At 45.3% G+C, this 18,149-nt stretch overlaps 1 protein-coding gene across 9 annotated transcripts in view; it reads right to left on the bottom strand.

The window, feature by feature from the left end:
- Positions 1-558: 558 nt before the first annotated feature.
- The window catches only part of EPHA5 (EPH receptor A5), a 213,816-nt gene continuing 196,225 nt past the window's right edge, over positions 559-18,149 (bottom strand). For 8 of the 9 annotated variants that reach the window (XM_074148361.1, XM_074148360.1, XM_074148363.1 and 5 more), the window contains 3 exons: positions 12,199-12,392; positions 9,086-9,241; positions 559-738 (listed from right to left, as the gene is read on the bottom strand). In XM_074148361.1, the coding sequence (XP_074004462.1) occupies positions 633-738; positions 9,086-9,241; positions 12,199-12,392 (456 nt within the window). In that variant the 3' untranslated portion in view covers positions 559-632. Of the gene's footprint in view, positions 739-5,192; positions 5,410-9,085; positions 9,242-12,198; positions 12,393-18,149 lie in introns of those variants that run through there. The other variant, XM_074148359.1, reaches the window with a different exon arrangement.

Raw genomic sequence — 18,149 nt, forward strand, 5'->3', positions numbered from 1 at the left:
TGGAGCAAGCAACATGTTTATACACTAGTCTCTATAACTTAATGCTGTGTAACAGCATTTTTTTTTTCTTTTCTTTACATTTACAAAACAAAATATCTATCGAGAAATAATCTAATCATATTGCTCTTCAATACACTTCTGTAGACAAGTAAGACTCGAAGTTAAACGTCAGTAAACCACAGCTTTTGGGAGCCCACGAACGGCTACAAAACTCCTCCACTCAAGTCAGTCCTTGGAAGTATTACCATGTGCTGCTGTCATTCAGTATATAAAGGTGCTATATATATATATATATCCCATGTATAGACAACGTGTGGTGGGAAGGCTTGTTGTCGTAGTCGCTGAAGCTTAAGAGACGGTTTAACCTCACGTACAGCAGATTTGTTTCCATGTTCCATGCATCTTACATTAACTTCATGAAAATGAGGACACAAATAGGAAGAAAAGGAAAACTTTAGTCAAACACTGCTTTAGAAACACTGTGGCAGAGGCCAACGTCCTTCAGTTATAGAAACCACTGAATTTCCCTTTTTATCTTTTCTTTTTTTTTTTTTTTTTAGTCAAAATAAATCTCAGGGCTAGTGTACAAAGTGCAGGACCGACCACTTGAGGAAGCGACTTTTAAAACCAAGTTACAACGGCACCATCCCATTCACCAACTGGACCTTCATCTCCTGAAGGCTGTTCATTATCTTCTTCTGGTGACCAACAAGTGTCACTCCCAGTCGCCTCAAATCCCTGTGGGAGAAAGCAGACGTTGGTTCCAGGGACCGCTCAGGCACACGCCGCCGCGCACACCACGCGCCGCACGCACCGATGCTGCTGCCAGTGCCTACCTCTTACCTGGGGCGGCTCCCGAAACCACGCTTAGTTGGCAAGTTAAATTTTCTCCTGATTTTTTTTTTTTTTTTTTTTCCTAAATCTTTTAATGGCTGACAGCATCTTGGAGAGGTGTCGCGATCTGACCAAGATCACCTCGCCGGCCAAGGAGCAAAGCTAGACAGCAAAGTGTCAGCATCGCCTTTGGCAAAGGACTCTGCTAGGTGTGAAAAGTCCTGCTTCCAAGAGAAAAGCCATGTAAGAAAGCCTGCATTGCAGTTTTCTCTTCTCCTGGGAGAGGCTGGTATTTGATCTCAGATAAAAGCAGTGAGGAGGGAGGTCAGTCCACGCTTCCTTCCTCTTCAGACTAGGCAAAGCCAAAGATACACCAACTGCAATCCTAGAGCCAGCTCCCACAGAGAGCTGAACGGCAAAAGCCTTGAGCATGGCCACCACCTCGGTGACTCCCTAAAGTCAGCAGGAACCGGCCATGCAGCTCCCCTCTGGGCCTTTGCAAATCTTCCTGTAAACCCACATTTGATTTTTTTTTTTTGGGGGGGGTGAATTCTACAAGCCAAAGGCATTTGTCCTGAGTCTGTCTACTGGGCTGCCATTACAGGAAAGCTGTAAAATAAGATAGCTTGTGAAATGCAGGATTAGGAGGACAGATTGTTTCCTCAGAAACTCGGCCCTCTAAAATTTAGGTGTATAGATGAAGGTAATCACCAAGGTTGATGTTGATGGCGTGAAAGAGGCGCCTCCAGGGGATAATTTATCCTATCCAAAGACAGGAGTGGGACAAGTCGTCCCCTGGAGATACTACAGCAGGACCTTGGGTGATCAGATTCAATGACACATGTAAAGCTAGGTAAGGCCACGGGTTATGGTAGAGCACTACTGTAGGGATTTCTTTCTAGGGGAAAAAGTGCTAACAAAGAAATTGTAGGAATAAAAGCTCGGCAGAAACATCAAGACAGGTGCATCTGTGTTTCCAACACAAGACACAGAGACTGTTAGAGATGCAGTTCGACTTAGAGGAGATGTGGTGTTTCGTCTGAAGACTTCCACTAGCAAAATATCGGCCCCTTGCCTTCTATCTCCAGGCTGGACCGAATAAAAGGATGCTTTCAAAGCAGGGCTACACAGTCTTGCCAATACATGCGTGAAACCCAGAGCTGCTGACACCTTGTGCACACGTCTTTTAGGAGAAAGCTCTCCCCCGAAAGCCAGTGGGACATGACCTCCTTGAACACGTAGGTGCTTTTTGGAAACCACGCTGACAGGGCCGGTGCGTGCAAGGGCTGGGAATCACCAGCAACACTTGGGAGCCCAACCATCAACCGAGACATATTGCAAACCTGGCCTACAGCTCACAGCAGAGCTGCATGCTGGACTGCAGGTGAACACATGTAATGACCACCAAAACACTTTCACATAACATTTTGTGAGCTACCCGTGGAGGTGTACCTCTCTCAGCAGCTCCACGTTCTGGACAGAGACTCCTGTGTGAATACAACCAACCATCCATGTCCAAAAATTAAACAGATGAGCATTGCTTTGACTAAAAAGCAATCCTGAGTGAAGGCTGATACGTTAACATATAGCTGGTTGAAGCCAAAAGCTAGATCTGTTGTTCTCCAAGGACTGCCATGCTTTCAGCCTTTTGATTTGGAAAATACCAGATTTTCTGCTCCAGGCTAAACACTTCATTATTGTACCATTTTTTGGTGATGCATCTCAACAACGCATAGGGGAAATCACAACGTGAGGGGCACGGAGCAAGGGAGGTCAATGAGACACATCAGCAACGCTCCTTACCTGGCAGAGAAAAGGCTGCAGCACCCACAAAAGGTGTCTACCTTCTCAGGGGGACATGCTTTCATTTCTGCCTCCACTGAATTGTGAAACTAGTTCAGCAAGCCATCTTAATAATGAAGGAAAATGTAGTAATGCTATTGTTACATGCAATTTATTTATGTACACAGCACAGTTGGAAGTTCACACCAAAGATCAAAAAAAACCCCAAATACAACCCAGTATAGGACCTGATTTTTAAAAGAGCCAACATCCATCTTCCCCCTGCTGAGTGCTGCTCTGCTGGAACTTTTTGAAAATTCAGCTTTTTTTTTTTTTTTCCCCAGGTATCTAAAGTGCAAGCTGAGCTCTTTTGAAAATCTAGTACCATGTACTTTGCAGATGTATCATTTCTGATACTCCACTCTTGCATGTTATGCAGAAAAAAATAGCCTGAAACTATGAAAGGCATGTACGTCTTGGCATTTCACGCACAGATCCATCAGTCTAATAAAAAAACCCTACTCACTACACAACTTTTTTTTTTCCTCTTATAGTATCCCCTTAACTCAACATCCTTGAGGAGCGCCTCATTGATTTACGAGAGAGAAAAAAGAAAAAGGAGTTTCTGGTTTCAATCCATTAGCTGCTCACCAGGGGATCCAGCCTATTTTTTTTGAATATCAAATCCTCTCGAATGTGGAGCCACCGGCCAAAAGTGCAGGGACTCCTCAGAGAGGGAGCAGAAACCACTGTGGTGTCTTTCACCTCTGCAAAGACGGACCAGAAGACAGCAGCTCCTGAGCCAGATGCTCACCTAGGATGAAATCATCAGCCGTATCCAGCAGCCACTTTGCGCGTTGCAGTGTCAGCAACAAAACTTTCCAAAAACCACCTAGAGAACGCAGGAGCTTTAACTCCCATTTTTCAAGTGTGACTTACAGCACATTGTGTGCTCTTGTGCACCCAGCACTGAAGGACTTAAAGCGGCGTAAGGCAGAAGGCAACTTTTAAACAAAATTGGGTGGGCAAACCAGCTGGTTTGGGGACAAAAATGGTCAACTTCTGTGCCTAAGGGCTGAAAACCTGTTCTCAAGCTCCAGTCCAGAACTGCCTGGCTCACGTTACTGCAGCCCGCTGGTAATTTTACTGGGCTCAGCTGCACAGAGGAGATGTGTGTGGGCATCTACTGGGGCTTTGCAATAGAAACGTGCAATTCCCTGCAAGAAAAGGCACAACTAAGACCTGGGGGCAAGTGACACCTGTGATGAGGATCCAGGCTGCGCCCTGGCGTGCAAGTGACCCAACCCCCGGTGTCAGGTCTTGTGTGCATCGCTGGGGCAGCGGCAATGGTGGTCCCCGAGATCCTGGACATACGTGCACCCATGTGCGGTGGGGTCTCCCTGCTTCAAAATACTTGACCCCCCCGCCCCCAGCAACAAGATGACTTTTATTCTTGTTTCAGGGAGAAGTCTCCCCTTTTCACTTCTCTTTCCTTCACATAGGGCTGAAAATGGAACAGGCAGGAATTAGCACCACTTGCCAACACCGTACTAAGAGGCTGACCTAAGCTGACCAAAAAGCCAAGGAAATAAAGGGGAAAATTGGTGTCGGCTCATCCCAAACCGCCTGCATACAGCTACACGCATGCTGCTCTCTTACCACCACCTTGCACGAAAGCCCAGCTGCAACGTGCCAGGGACAACACAGTATCCTCTTCCCTGCAATATCCTCTATTTGCAAGGGTTGAATTCATGGTCTTCACGTTGTTAAGAAATATATTTAAAACATTTTATTTACAAACAGAACTACTTATACACCATGGACCAATTTGTCAAACACAGTGTAGACTAGGACTGGATTGCCACATAAAATACAACCCCCTCACCAGCCAGTTAGTCATGCAAGCAAACAGGCCAGGTTCCTGAAAGACCTCTGTGTCTGGCAGCCGTCACACTACCACAGATATTTAGTATTTCATCTCCCATTCGGGCCAGATTTCATCATTCTTCTTCATGTGGTGTAACTCTACAATTGCCCATGCAGACTGGTACTACTCAGGTAGTTAGTTAGTTGTCAGTTTGAACGAGGGGAAAGAAGAACCTCAAAGACCTTCAAAGGACGCTAAACAGAGAGGAATCCACTTGCTAGGGACTTTTGCATGAAATGAGGACTTAAAAATCAGTTTTTTTAAGAGTTCATCTGCTCTTATTCATTATTCCTGTCCTACTTGATTACGAGATGAGAACTGGTTTGTTCAGAAGCAGATGCAGTATCACAATCTCAGAACTGAGATTTCAGGTTAAGAATAAGCATCTAGAGCAGGTGAACTCTTAAACGCTCTTTATCCAGTATAACTTTTAATAAATAATTTATTTTATTTTAGAAGAAAAAAAAAATACAATGCAAAGCAACACAGCACATATTATTACAAATATTCAGAGCTCTTCATCTAATGACAAACAACAGGGTGTCCTGAGATTCAAGTGAGTACAGATCTTTCAAAAGGTGGAAGTATGTAGTCCACATGGTTAGTAACTGGTCCAGTCAAGGGTCAGACTGAAACTCATGTCATGGATCTATCTATTCTTGAGTATTGTCCTGGTAAAGTTATTCTTGCAGTGGATTGAAAGAGCTCCAGACACACTCAAAGTCACTAGGTGGTCCACAAGTTTAAAGAGCAGGTCTGGTCCACTGGAAAGGTTGCCTTCATGTCTGATATCCAGTTGGAAAGAGGGGGTGGAGGGTGAGGCTCCACTTTTCACAAGGTGATTCATCCCTTTGCAAGAATTAGAGCTAAATGTAGAAATCACTCTTTGTTTGAACACATACATTTTCAGGTCTTTGCTTAAGCAGGCAGAGCTCAGGACTTGGGGCGATATTCACCAGTTTTAACTTTTTAATCTTTTGCTTTCAGAAATTTGTCGCTAATGCTACTCCTCTCTGGAACAAACGCATCAAGCCATCAGTCTGAAAGAAGCAGGGCAGTAATCGGGATTCTGCTTTGCATGCTGGGGAGGGGGGTGTTTAAAAAAAACATGCTGAACACCTACCATCTCAACCAGGTCCTGTAGAGAGGCCACAAGCTGGGCGCCCAGTCACCAGTCCCGTCAGCGTTATGGCCAACCCCTCTTACAGCACTAGGAATTTTTTTCAGTAAACTTTAGAAATTCTTTACATTGATCACGTTTTTTTTTTTTTCCTGCCTTTTCTGGCAGCGATTATCCAGTTCTCCTTTCTCCATCTAATTTCCACATCTGTCTCCCACGCAGTTTGAATTTGGGAAAAATCATTTTGGATGGCATTTGAAGGCAACCTCTTAAATTGTAGAGAATGTTTTACTGATGTCATTTGGGGAAAGCAAGCTACTTTCAGATGTTCAGATCATCTTTTCACCCGATCCCCCCAAGTCCCAGCTCTGAAATATACTGAACAGTTGCCTCTATTAAAAATGACAAGGAACATTTAACCTGAATTCTCCTTTGCAGAGTACAAAATGTTTTGTTGTTCCCTTTTACAGGGAGAAAAAAATGAAAACCTCCAGAAAATCACACACACACCCCCCCCAGTATATTAACCTTTAAAGAACTTTGCTTGTTCTGGTGTTCGTTTCCTGGAGAACCCAAGAGAGTCTCATCTGAGCCCACTCAGGAGCCATTTCTCTCCCTTACTTTGTAGATTTTAAGGGCAATCTGCCAGTTTACATCAGCCTGAGCACGTGGCTCAGTTTTTCAACACGGGATATCTTAACTCTTAAGCCATTATGATGGTTTCTCCTTTTTTAACAGCTGAGAATCTGGTCTTTTGTCTTTTTTTTTTTGTTGTTGTTATATTTGAGAGGGATGAGAGAGATCTTGATTTGGATGGCTTTTTAATGAACCTTCCACAGGTTTCCCAAAAACAGACCCCAGTGGAGCCAAGTCTTCTTGCTAAGCCACCCTTGCAACGCAAAGGTGTGCAGGCTGAGCTGTTCAAGAACCAAGCCTGACTCATGCAAGCATCTCTGTCCAAGGCAGCTGGGGGGGTAATTTATTTGCTGGCTTGGATAACTAACTAGTTGGAGTTAGTTTCAACCTTTTTTTCAGTTTCAACTGAAATGCAAGACGGATTCATGAAATGTCTCCTTTCAGCTTAAAAAAACCAAACAAACCCAAAACCCAGAAGCTCCCCAGGTTCCCAGGCATCAGCTGCTCTGCACTACTGTGCTGCTGTAAAAGCCCGGAAGAAAGCCAAAGCCGAGCAGCTCAGGCATATCGCCTCCGCTGGGACCACTAAAGGACAAGAGTGGGATGACATCTGTGCTATAGAGAACATACTGGGACCTGGTGGAGGGGGCTTTAGAGGCAGTTTGCAGCTCGAGAGGGTCAGAGCATCTCTGGCAGCTATAACCTTATTTAAAGACTTTTAAACCAACTTGCCTTTCTGGCTAGAATTATACAGATAATGAATTTTTTGGTTTGATAGCAATCAGAAAAACCATTTTGAAGTACTTTTTGGGTAGCCTGAAAAGATTTTGGGGGATACTTTTGAAATTTCTGCAGTATCAGAGAGTAAATATAGGGAAGTATTTACATTTTTAAGTTAAATTAAGGAGATAATTTCACAATCTGAAGTGTTGCACTCAAAAAAATGGGAGGTTAGGAATAGTTTTGTCAGTGGAATGGGATGCTGAGACTATTCAAAACTACGTAAGTAAGTGAACTTCTAATTTACTGTCAAAAACGACCATTAATTTGGGCTTGAACTCAACACTTTCTCTGACCTAAACCAAAGCATTTCACTTCTGAGCATTTCTTTTAGAGCTCTTGATATTGCATAAAGATCTAAAGAGGAACAAACTGGAAGCTTTTGTAAAACCTACTTTTCTTCTTGATACGACTAATGCGGCCAGAGAGCAAAATGTCTGTGATATATTTTACGCAATCTGCATTTTCTACCAGAACTTGCTCTGGTTATAAGATTGAGGTGGCACAGTAGAGGAGAATGCTCCAACATTTTCCTTTTCTCTTAAATTACTGCCTCATCCTATCCCTTCTCTTCCCACTCGCCCTCTGGCTAGGTCTTTCTGCTGCGTGGACTCTGACCACCCTGGGGATGGACATCTTCCTTGGTCAGCGTTTGTAGATCACCAGTCTAAATGGAGCCCTGAAGCCTGGTGTTTCTGGGCACTGCTGGATCAGATGAGTAGGTAAGGAACAGTGGAGTCCCCAAAAGCCAAAGTAACATGGCACATCATTGCAGGACTAGGCTGGAAACTGCGTGTAAGAGGCACCCAAAAAGGGATCTAGGTAGAAATCCATGCACCCTGACTCCCTAGACAGTCACCAGAGAGGATTTAATCCCTAGCTCAGGGTTTTGGTGTGAATGTCTGAAGATAAGACTGGATGAGTCCAGGTGTAAGGGACAAATACTGATGAGGTGAGTGCAGCAAATACGCTCCTGCACTCCCTCCATGCATGTAACGCAAAACTGAACTCCATGGAGATGTTACCAACCTGCATCACATCCAAAGGACCTCCTACCCTATGCAGTCATCTCCACAGCAAGCCCTGTGGCAGACAGGAGAAATGCTGTGGTTCTGTGAGGTGCGGGTATTTTTCTTGTTTTATTCCTAATCCTTGGCACCAATTCTGTATGTGCACTGGCAAACATGTGGTGGAAGAGCCAAGACCTCCTCCAAAGCAGCACGGAGCATCATCCTTCCCATTCTGCCTTAACGCTTGCAGTAAACCAAGCTCAAATTAACCCAGCTAGAAAGGCAGGCTTTGGGGCAAGTTTGAGTAAGCGCAGGAGGAAAGTACAGATGTCATTACACAAGCAAGGCAGGCAATTAAAGGTGGAGCATAACAAATCAGCAGCCCCGAGGCATTTACCAAGTCATTTGAGTGCTGTCACCTCATGTGAAAAAACCCAAGAGCACATTCAGAAGGAAGAATCTCGGCCAGGGAGCCTGTTCCCTAGAGCTATGGGTTTGCTGATGCTCTTCTGTTCCTGTTTCCTATTTCTGTTAATGTTGACTACTATTTCCCCGCCTTACTGGGCTTGACTGCCCACTTGGTTGTGTCCAGATCAACTGTGAAACCAGCTAATCTGGCGTAAAGCCAGTATAACCCAGCAGGGACACTAGCTGCTATACATTTACTAGCAGGGTGGGTTGGTTTTTTTTTCACTTGTCAGTAACCCCAAATAATCAACTGCTATTATGTCGAGAGAATGGCCTGGCAATTACTCGAACTCAAGCATTAATTTCTGTGAGTAAAGGAGCCAAAGTTCTGGCTGCCAATGTAGTGACCATAAGTTTCAGTCTTGCTTGCACTTTTTATCATCAATACAGATGCTAAAAGAGAGACTGCAAACAAAGGGTAATGGTTTTCCTTTCTGCAGCCTCATCCCTACGTATTTTTGAAGGGTTTGTCTTCTCCCCCTCTGCAATTCCAACAAATGAGGGGAAAATGATCTGGGCGCTACTCACTCTAGGGTCACCTGAGCCACAGCATCCATCGAACTGTAGCCGTTCTCCATGAAGATCTCCGTGTATCGGCCCATTTTGATGGCTTCCAGCCACTCGCCCACCGACCTGTAGGCACCACTCCCGACTGGACTGTGCTCTACCAACAGATTTGATACTCTAAAGACAAGCAAAAACAGAGAAGCCAACAGAATCAGTATCGAGGTGTACCCAACGTGACTCAGTTGCTTACATTTTTATACATGATGATTTATACATTAGATGATTCTTTCATTGCATTTTCAGTGATTGCTGCAGCCTAAATCCTCCCAGCAGGCTTGATATGCAATGTATCGAGCATAATACTTCACATTTTGAGTTAGTTCCTGCCATTTCTGGTCCTCACTGCGAGCAGAAAGAGGAGGAGAGGACTAGCGTCCACCCCCGTTACCTCTCGCTCCTCTCGCTTCTACTAATAGAAGAATTAGGCTGCCCCAGTCACTCTTCCTTCAAAGTCTTTGGTTTCACTCCTCCCACTCTGTTTTCCTCCTCTTCCTTCAAAACTCGTAATTAACTTAAGACGGTCCAGAGCCTGGAAGCTGAAACCCAAATTACATTTCCCAGCAGCAGCTAGGCAGGCTGCTGTTAACACTTCAGGGGCTGCTCCCCCCGCCGAGTCGGGCGGGGATTTGGGACGCAGGCAGCATCCATCCAGCCCTGCAGAGAGCAGCAATGCTCCAACGATGCTCTGGCCCTGAAAACAGAGGCACGCTCCTGCTCCCGCACTCTCACTCAAGATCTTGCCGCGGCAATTGCTACCTGCTCGGTTATGCCACGCACGGAAGAAGCAATTCAGGCAAATAATAACCCTTTGCTGCTGCAGAAACACCGATACAGTACCTGGCACAAGCGACCCATGCTGCGTACAGGTCCACCACTCTACTAATGATGCGCAGAGAGCAAAGAGGGCTTGTCCAAGGTCAGCGAGGAAAGAAACTAGATTTGTCCCCTGCTTTGTAAACCAGGACATACAGCTAACATAAGCCTTGCATAAAGATTATTACCCACAAGTAAAAGAACGTTTTCTAGGTCAGCCTCTGATGGTGAGAATTACACTTAAAAGACCTTCAACTGGAAAGAGAGCTGGGATATTATATTATTATAGCACTTCAGAAATCTTCATATATTTTATGAGCACATTAGTATTATTTGTTTATTTAATAGCAACGCTGAAGGGTCCAATAAAATGTGAATACTTGCAGTACTGAGAGCATAATGGCTTCCCATAACATTTTACACACATGAGGAATTCAAAACTCCTAAGTAATCATAATAAGAAGTGGATTTTCATCACCAATGTCAGGAGGTACCTACTGATATGCACACGCTGTAATGTAGAGAGTGACTTCCTCCCTTATTTGCATTAATGAGAATTTCCATAAAGAATACATTACATATATAAAAAAATCCTTTACAGCTGCTGTATGTTTAAATTATGATTCATTTGGAATTACTATGGTCTGGGCATGGCAATCTATGATTATAGAAACACAGTCCCAAAGCCTGGCTGTTCAGGTGTTCCACCCACATCAAAAATACTACCAGCAGCTCTGAAAAGGAGAGATTTGGAATTGCGTAGACCTGTTCATGGAATAAAACATCAGCAAAGTGCTTAGCAGCTCAAGGAAATGGTTTGCTGCCTATTTGCTTCTTTTCTGGCATAACAGCTTGGTATAAAAGAGTGCATGAACCACTGCATAACAGGCCTGGAAAATGATTGTTCTGAACTGAAAGTAAAAGAGAAACATCACATTTTGTGCTATTATAAACCTTTTCCTGCAAGTTTGCTGGGACTGACATTACATTTAATTGCTAATAAGAGGAATTTCTTCTTCAGATGGTAAATGATGCATGCAAAATCGCCCGAAGAACCAGATCTAACTTGTATTTTAAAAGTAACAAGAGATTTCATGTTCCTTCTCTTCCACCACATGAGATGCCATATGTGGGGACATGCCAGCATGGTGATGTGAGGTCCAGCTGCAACAGGTGAGATGAGCCACATGCAGCTGTGCAAGACTCGCTCGGAAAGTGTGGAGTCGGATGGGTCTAAACTCACAACAGGACATCTGCTTTGGTCCACACGACCAGTCTAATCTCATCTTACATCTCTCTCATTCCTGTCCAAGGAAAATGACACATGTATGTTTTCTCATCCTCTGAGAATAAGCTTTTCTGAAGGGTCTCTTCCAGTGTTCAGCAGGGGAACTCCACTGCCATCAGTGAAGCAGCAGTGATTTATAGTCATCACTCCCTCATGACCTTGAAAGGGACTGAGTGATTAGCAACACAGATGGCTCAGATGCAGTACTTGTGTGCTTACCCTCCAAGACTCCACTATGGTGGAGATCCCAATACTAAAACTCACTCAAAAATATTAATCTCTTTTTCTTCAAGTACAAGTACTTTATTTCTTGACTGTATTTACCTTACTTGTAGCCATGTAGCTATTCAGATTCCTGTTTAATTGCACACCGGCTGCTCTCTTCACTTAATGTGGTTTTAACAAATGGTTTGTGTACAGTTCTTTGGGAACCACAGGGATCCTCTTGCGATTACCAAGACTGTCAGAACTGTTGGTGGTGGCTAGCACACCTGGGAATAGCTGTGGGAGGATGCACTTAGACATCCGTGAGCTTTGCACATCCTAAGAATTTCCCCAAGAGATTCCTCTTCATTTGTATTACCAAGATAAAGTCAACAGGCAGGTAATTTGAGCAGCATTTACTATCTACTTCATGCACTCAAGCCTTGCCCTCTCTAACCTTGGGGTAGAGCACAGGTAGCTTTACCACAGACCTATAAATATTGCTGAAACTCCTGTTTCCGAAAGACAGGCCACAGTAATTTTCTTTGTGGGAGCAGCACTGTATTTCCAGAGTAACTGAATTGCTCATCTGTCTGCCAATTTCAACAGAGAAAGTTGATTTGGGGAAACTCCTCTGGACATAATGAAGCTGGGGGAACATCCACCCACGGACGCACACAGGCTAAATAATAAGAGGAAATTCAGCCCCAGGGGCGGGTATTCAGACAAGAATCTCGACCTGAGAAATGGCTCTGGCCTGAGTTTGTACCTGCTCGATGCATTAACCAACGTCTTCAAGCTGCTTGGGTTACGGATGAGCTTGTCCAACATGCTAACAATTTCGTCAAACTTGGGCCTGCTGTTGCGGTCTTTCTGCCAGCAGTCCAGCATTAGCTGGTAGAGAGCAGCAGGGCAGTCCATGGGACTTGGCAGGCGATAGCCTTCTTCCACAGCTTTAATCACCTACAGGAGACAAAATATGAGGCTGATGGGTTGCTTTTCTTCCTCTCGCCGTCTTCCCAAATGCCAAGTCGACTTAAACACAGAGCTCTGGGATCAGCAATATGCTCAGGTAAAATCCCACCACCCCCCAGTTCTGCACACAAGAGCCAAACCCAGTAAACCCTACTATCTTTCATATTTTCATAGATTCATAGATTCATAGATTGGTTCAGGCCAGAAGGGACCTCCAAAGGTCACCTAGTCCAACCTCCCCGCAGTCAGCAGGGACACCCCCAACTAGACCAGGTTGCCCAGGGCCTCGTCGAGCTTCACCTTGAATATCTCAAGGGAAGGGGCCTCAACCACCTCCCTGGGCAACCTGTTCCAGTGTTCCACCACCCTCAGAGGAAAGAACTTGTTCCTAATATCCAATCTAAATCTCCCCTTCTCCAACTTAAAGCCATTGCCCCTCATCCTGTCACTGCAGGCCTTTGTAAACAGACCCTCCCCAGCCTTCCTGTAGGCCCCCCTCAGGTACTGGAAGGCCGCTATTAGGTCTCCCCAGAGCCTCCTCTTCTCCAAGCTGAACAACCCCAGCTCCCTCAGTCTGTCCTCATAGGAGAGGTGCTCCAACCCCCTGATCATTTTAGTGGCCCTCCTCTGGACCCGCTCCATCAGGTCCATGTCCTTCCTATATTGAGGGCTCCAGACCTGCACACAGTACTCCAGGGGAGGTCTCACCAGAGCAGAGTAAAGTGGCAGAATCCCCTCTCTGGATCTGCTGGCAACACTTCTTTTGATGCAGCCCAGGATGTGGTTGGCCTTCTGGGCTGCAAGTGCACACTGCCTGCTAATGTCCAGCTTCTCGTCCAGCAGCACCCCCAAGTCCCTTTCCTCAGGGCTGCTTTCTAATACCTCATCCCCCAGGCTGTATTTATACCGAGGATTGTTTTGGCCCAGGTGCAGGACCCTGCACTTGCTTTTGTTGAACCTCATGAGGTTCATCTGGGCCCACCTCTCCAGCCTGTCCATCCTGTCTATGGGATGAGCTGAATAACTTAATTTTTGGTCACAGCAAAATGAATCTAGAAAGCCAAGGCACTGCTGCAAACCTGTTTGCATTGACAGGATGCACTTGTTCAAAGCTCAGCTGAGGTCTGTAGGTTATATACCAGGAAACTCCCAGAGCCTACCCTAAAGTCCATGAGAAGCAGCCTACAGGGCTTTCTGGCATCTTCTTGGAGTGCAGTGATTTTGTTTATTCAGATGTTGGCTTCCCTTTAAATGAAAAGGCATGTGCTAGACCACAAATTTGTATTACAGTAATAAAAGTCTGACTGTATTTCAAAAGAGACTTTGAATGCTAATTGATGGATGGATTCAAGGCAGAGGCAGCACCACCATCTCATATATCATTCAATGCTGTCTGGGTCTAGTCATTTCTTAGTGTGGCCACATTTCTGCCAGGAATTTAAAATGTCAGCCTGGGAGTATGTAAATTAAAACCAGGGGAGGGTTGTTTTCAAACACAAGCCATCTATGGTTCTGTATCGAAAACAAGTGGTATGCACATGTGCTGTCTGCCCTCTTGAAAGGCAGAAATGAATAAATGAGGGCAGAACTGAAGAAAGCAACTTGTTTTCCCCAGTTTGGGGCAGATTTACAGCAGGGCTCCAAGCCCAGCAGTTCCCATTTTGGACCATTACAATTTTCAGGAGAATGCAACTCGTGTTTCAAGCCACAAGGGTCTGTGACTGCTCCAAGAGAGTCCCAGTGGCCCATCTTCACACCCTCTACTCCCAAGACCCCTTGACCAAAAGCAGCAGGAAGCAACTATTTGCTGTGTGGAACACCACAGCGCTTCACTGTCAGACTCCAAGAACTGCCGCAGATGCCAGTCATTCTAGGCACCGTCTCAGGATTTGAAAACATCCCCTGTATTTAAAAAGGTCTGTGGTTAGCCCGGACGTTGTTTTCTTGATCTTTAGTCCCTACACAAGCAGTTCAGGAAGAGCCGCGTCAGGCTGCCATTGCACTTCAGAAGGCCCCAAAATTCAGGACCTCATGGATCGCTTTCAAATCATCCTCCACCACAGGGGTTTTTGCCAAGTGGAAGAGCCCCAGGAATAAGCTGGGCTGGCTGAGCCAGCAGTAGTGGGAACCTCAAACTCCCTAAGGACGGACATAGAGAAGAAGTTAGGTGAGGCTCTGCAATCTTCTCCAAGGGTAGCGAGCACGTCTGAAAATCTGGCCCACAAGACCTGCGGCCCTTTTGCACCCATCTAAGATTTAATCTGTCAGTGGAGCAGCTGCACTGCTCTCCACCCAACCTGCACTTGCAAAGCAATCTCTCCTATGGCCTAACTTTTGCTTGCAGCTTCAAAAACCAGCCCCACCACGCTGCACTGTCTGTTCTTTACAAGATCATGCTCTTGGGCTCAACCCTGATACCAAATTTGCAACTGCCCTATAAAAAAAGTCTCAGTGTGGCCACGAAAATGTTATTTGCTGTGTCTGTGCTTGTATTTATAACAATAATGGATCATCCTCCAGCTGTAGCAGAAAGAAAATAGTAGCAAGACGGGGAGCAGACCATCTGGCACCAGCTCAGAATATCTGAACTGCATCTGCAATGGGGTTATGCATGTTTGATATTCCTGGCAGTAACATCACAATCAATAGCGTTAACTCAATTTACAGGATGTCATTTGTTCTGGTGATACAATGTAAATGGTATCAAAATACCATTTTGATAGGCAGGGCTCTTGCATCTGAAGGTGCCTTGGGGGTCTGGCAATAAGAGGAGCAAAAGAATGAAACAACAAAGACCGAGTCACTTGTAGCCACCACAATACTTAGAAAGTAAGAAAATGGCACATTCGCTGTTCCATTCATTGGTGTATACTGCTTTGTAAGACTTGAAAAGCTAAAATTTGCACCTACAAGGAGGCCTTTTTGTCCTTGTTCCTCTTCTGGACAAGCACTACTCACTTATGGATTGGGATGACTGAACTTGATGTTTGGGAGAGGACCATTTGGGATAGTCTATTCCAGTAAACCAAAGCAACACTTTTTAAGCTCTGTGTTTTCATAAAACCACCAGTCTGAAGACTAAAAAGCAACCACTGTGATCATTTAGCTTAGCAACCTGGTCAGCACAGGTCACAGAATTCCTCTCAACAATTCCTGCATCAAAGCCTTATCTTGTAGTCGAGTCAAAGCATATTTTTAGAAGGCCATCCAGAAACCAGCACGACTTTAAAACACGGTTTGTAGTCTTCACAGCTCAACGTTGCCTGCCCTACGGCACTGCAGCTCCTTTAAAGCAATGCCGCTGTAACATGGTGAGAATCGTTTCGCTCATCACCAACTGTGCTGCCAAACGATGTGCTCTAATTACAAGCCATGCACCAAGAAACTCTTTTGCGACAGAGTCCGAAATTCACGTGAGCAGAGCCCTCTGGTCCTCCGCATGAAAGTCAATGCTGTATCTAACGCCACTGATTCTTCTGCCAACACAAGCAGGGGAGGAAAGAAGAAGAGGAGGCCTTCAGAAGATGAAGGCAGCAGGCATACATTGCATGAGAACCATGCCACAGCACTGAATTAAGTTTCCTAAGCTACCACCATCCAGGCACTTGCCACCTGCACACAGGCAGAGAGGTAACCCAAGCAAAGCCTGAGCAGGAATTGTTGCTCATTAAAATCTCCCCAGTCCTCTGCTTTCTGCTGCTAAAGAAACCAGTCCCCCATCTGCTTTTTCTCAGGTGGGTGTGAAATTCCCCCTGTGCCCCGCAGCGCACAGAGGCGTTTGGGCTTTTCGGAACAGTTCTGCAAAGTGTGGATTTTCATAGCGTTACGATCCAGACAAGGGACTCCCCTGGCCGTGGAGCGCTATTTCACTGGCACCAGCCTGAATCTTAGCCTGGCATTTACTGAACAACATCTGTGCTATGCCAGAGCATCGGCATTAAATATAGTTACAGTGCTCAGTGTGACCAAAAGAGCTTGGCTCTCAGTTGCTGCATTCTCTGCACAAGCTATGGAAGAAAGTCTCTGTATTTGATTGAGATAAATCCCTATGTAGATAGCACGCTGCTTCACCAAACTCCCTGCCAACATGACAGCCTCAGCAATGCAGAAGTGGTGGGGCATTCATGCCAAACAACGAGCTCGTCTCCCTGGCAAGAAGCACGGCATGACCGTCTCAAAGGTACTGCTCGTTTCCACGCCTGGACTCGGAGCGAGATGAGACAGCAGCTCAGCATGACAGGTAGTACCATCCACTGATGGCAAAGGCCCGCAGACAAAACACAGGAGAAACAGAAGGCTCGGCCAGAGCCTTTGCTGCCAGTGAAACGGCAGAAAGTCATGGGGACAGGGATGCTGTTCAAAAAAGAAAAAAGGATGAAACATCAGGTGTTGTGGAGCTGCGGGTGTTCAGCCTGGAGAAGGCTGAGGGGAGACCTTCTCGCTCTCTACAACTCCCTGAAAGGAGGGTGTAGCCAGGGGGGGGGTCAGTCTCTTCTCCCAAGTCACAGGCGATGGGACAAGAGGAAATGGCCTCAAGTTGCGCCAGGGGAGGTTCAGATTGGACATCAGGAAAAACTTTTACATGGAAAGGGTTATTAAGCCTTGGAATGGGCTGCCCAGGGAAGTGGTTGAGGCACTGTCCCTGGAGGTGATCCAAAGACAGGTTGACATAGTGCTCAGTACCATGGTTTAGTGATGGGTTATTGGCTTTTTGTAGATTTTTTTTTTTTTTTTTAATCAGAGTTAGGTTGATGGTTGGACTAGATGATCTTAAAGGCCCCTTCCAACCTAGACAATTCTATGATTCTATGGTGGAGCAAGGACCTGCTTGCTTTGCCCAGCCAGCAGCAGCAGGCTGCAGAGATGAAGCGGGAGGGATCAGGAACGACTCCGATGGCCTCAGGCAGAGTGGTGTATTTCCTTTACCCCCAACACAGAGCTGCTTTGGGGGCCCCGCATGCCTCATGGTGACCCTGACTTCATGCATAGCCCACAGCCTCAAGAGAACTCCGCATGTCATGGTTCTCAGAGATGTGAAGAGGAAGGAGGGGCCTAGAAAATCTGGCAACCCCAGGCTTTATTTTTTTTAGCTTTAGACAGAGAGATGTTTGTGGTGAGCTCAGGGTAGGAGGTAGCTCTGCAGTAGGATCAAGAGCCTCTTGATCAAGGAACGCAGAGGTTCAATTTCTGCAAATAAGGACTTTTCCAGTGCTCAGTAAAACCCTCTGTAACTGTAGAAAAGAAAGTGTTCTCATCTAAACCCACAGAAAAAGCTAGGAAAAATCTGAACTTTACGTACCGCTTAGCACAGGTATCGTTTTACAGCTTTAGATCATTGAAACCTGTATTAAGCTCTCTGCCTGTTCATATTATTACTGGAAACTAGTTGGCTTACTCCTAAGCACTAATGACACAGATATTGTATATTTGCATGGAGTGTCAAATTGTATCAGAGAAAAACTTTTCTTTGTGTACTAATTTGTTGCTTTTGAGTCAGCAATTTTGTTTTCTTACATGAGTATTTCTCCGGACTCGGTCTTTTCAGCAAAACAACACATGTTAAGGTGCTGAATGATCTCTACTAGCAGAATTTCTTAAATTCTTCTCTATTTTTTTATGCATAGCTATTGTCACAATTCACTAATATCACTAATAAGTACAACACTTGTTTAGAGAACAAGTCATACGAGGAGAGGCTGAGGGAACTGGGCATGTTTAGTTTGGAGAAGAGGAGGCTGAGGGGGG

The sequence above is a fragment of the Numenius arquata genome, chromosome 5 (assembly GCF_964106895.1).
Source record: "Numenius arquata chromosome 5, bNumArq3.hap1.1, whole genome shotgun sequence".
Classification (NCBI taxonomy): domain Eukaryota; kingdom Metazoa; phylum Chordata; class Aves; order Charadriiformes; family Scolopacidae; genus Numenius; species Numenius arquata.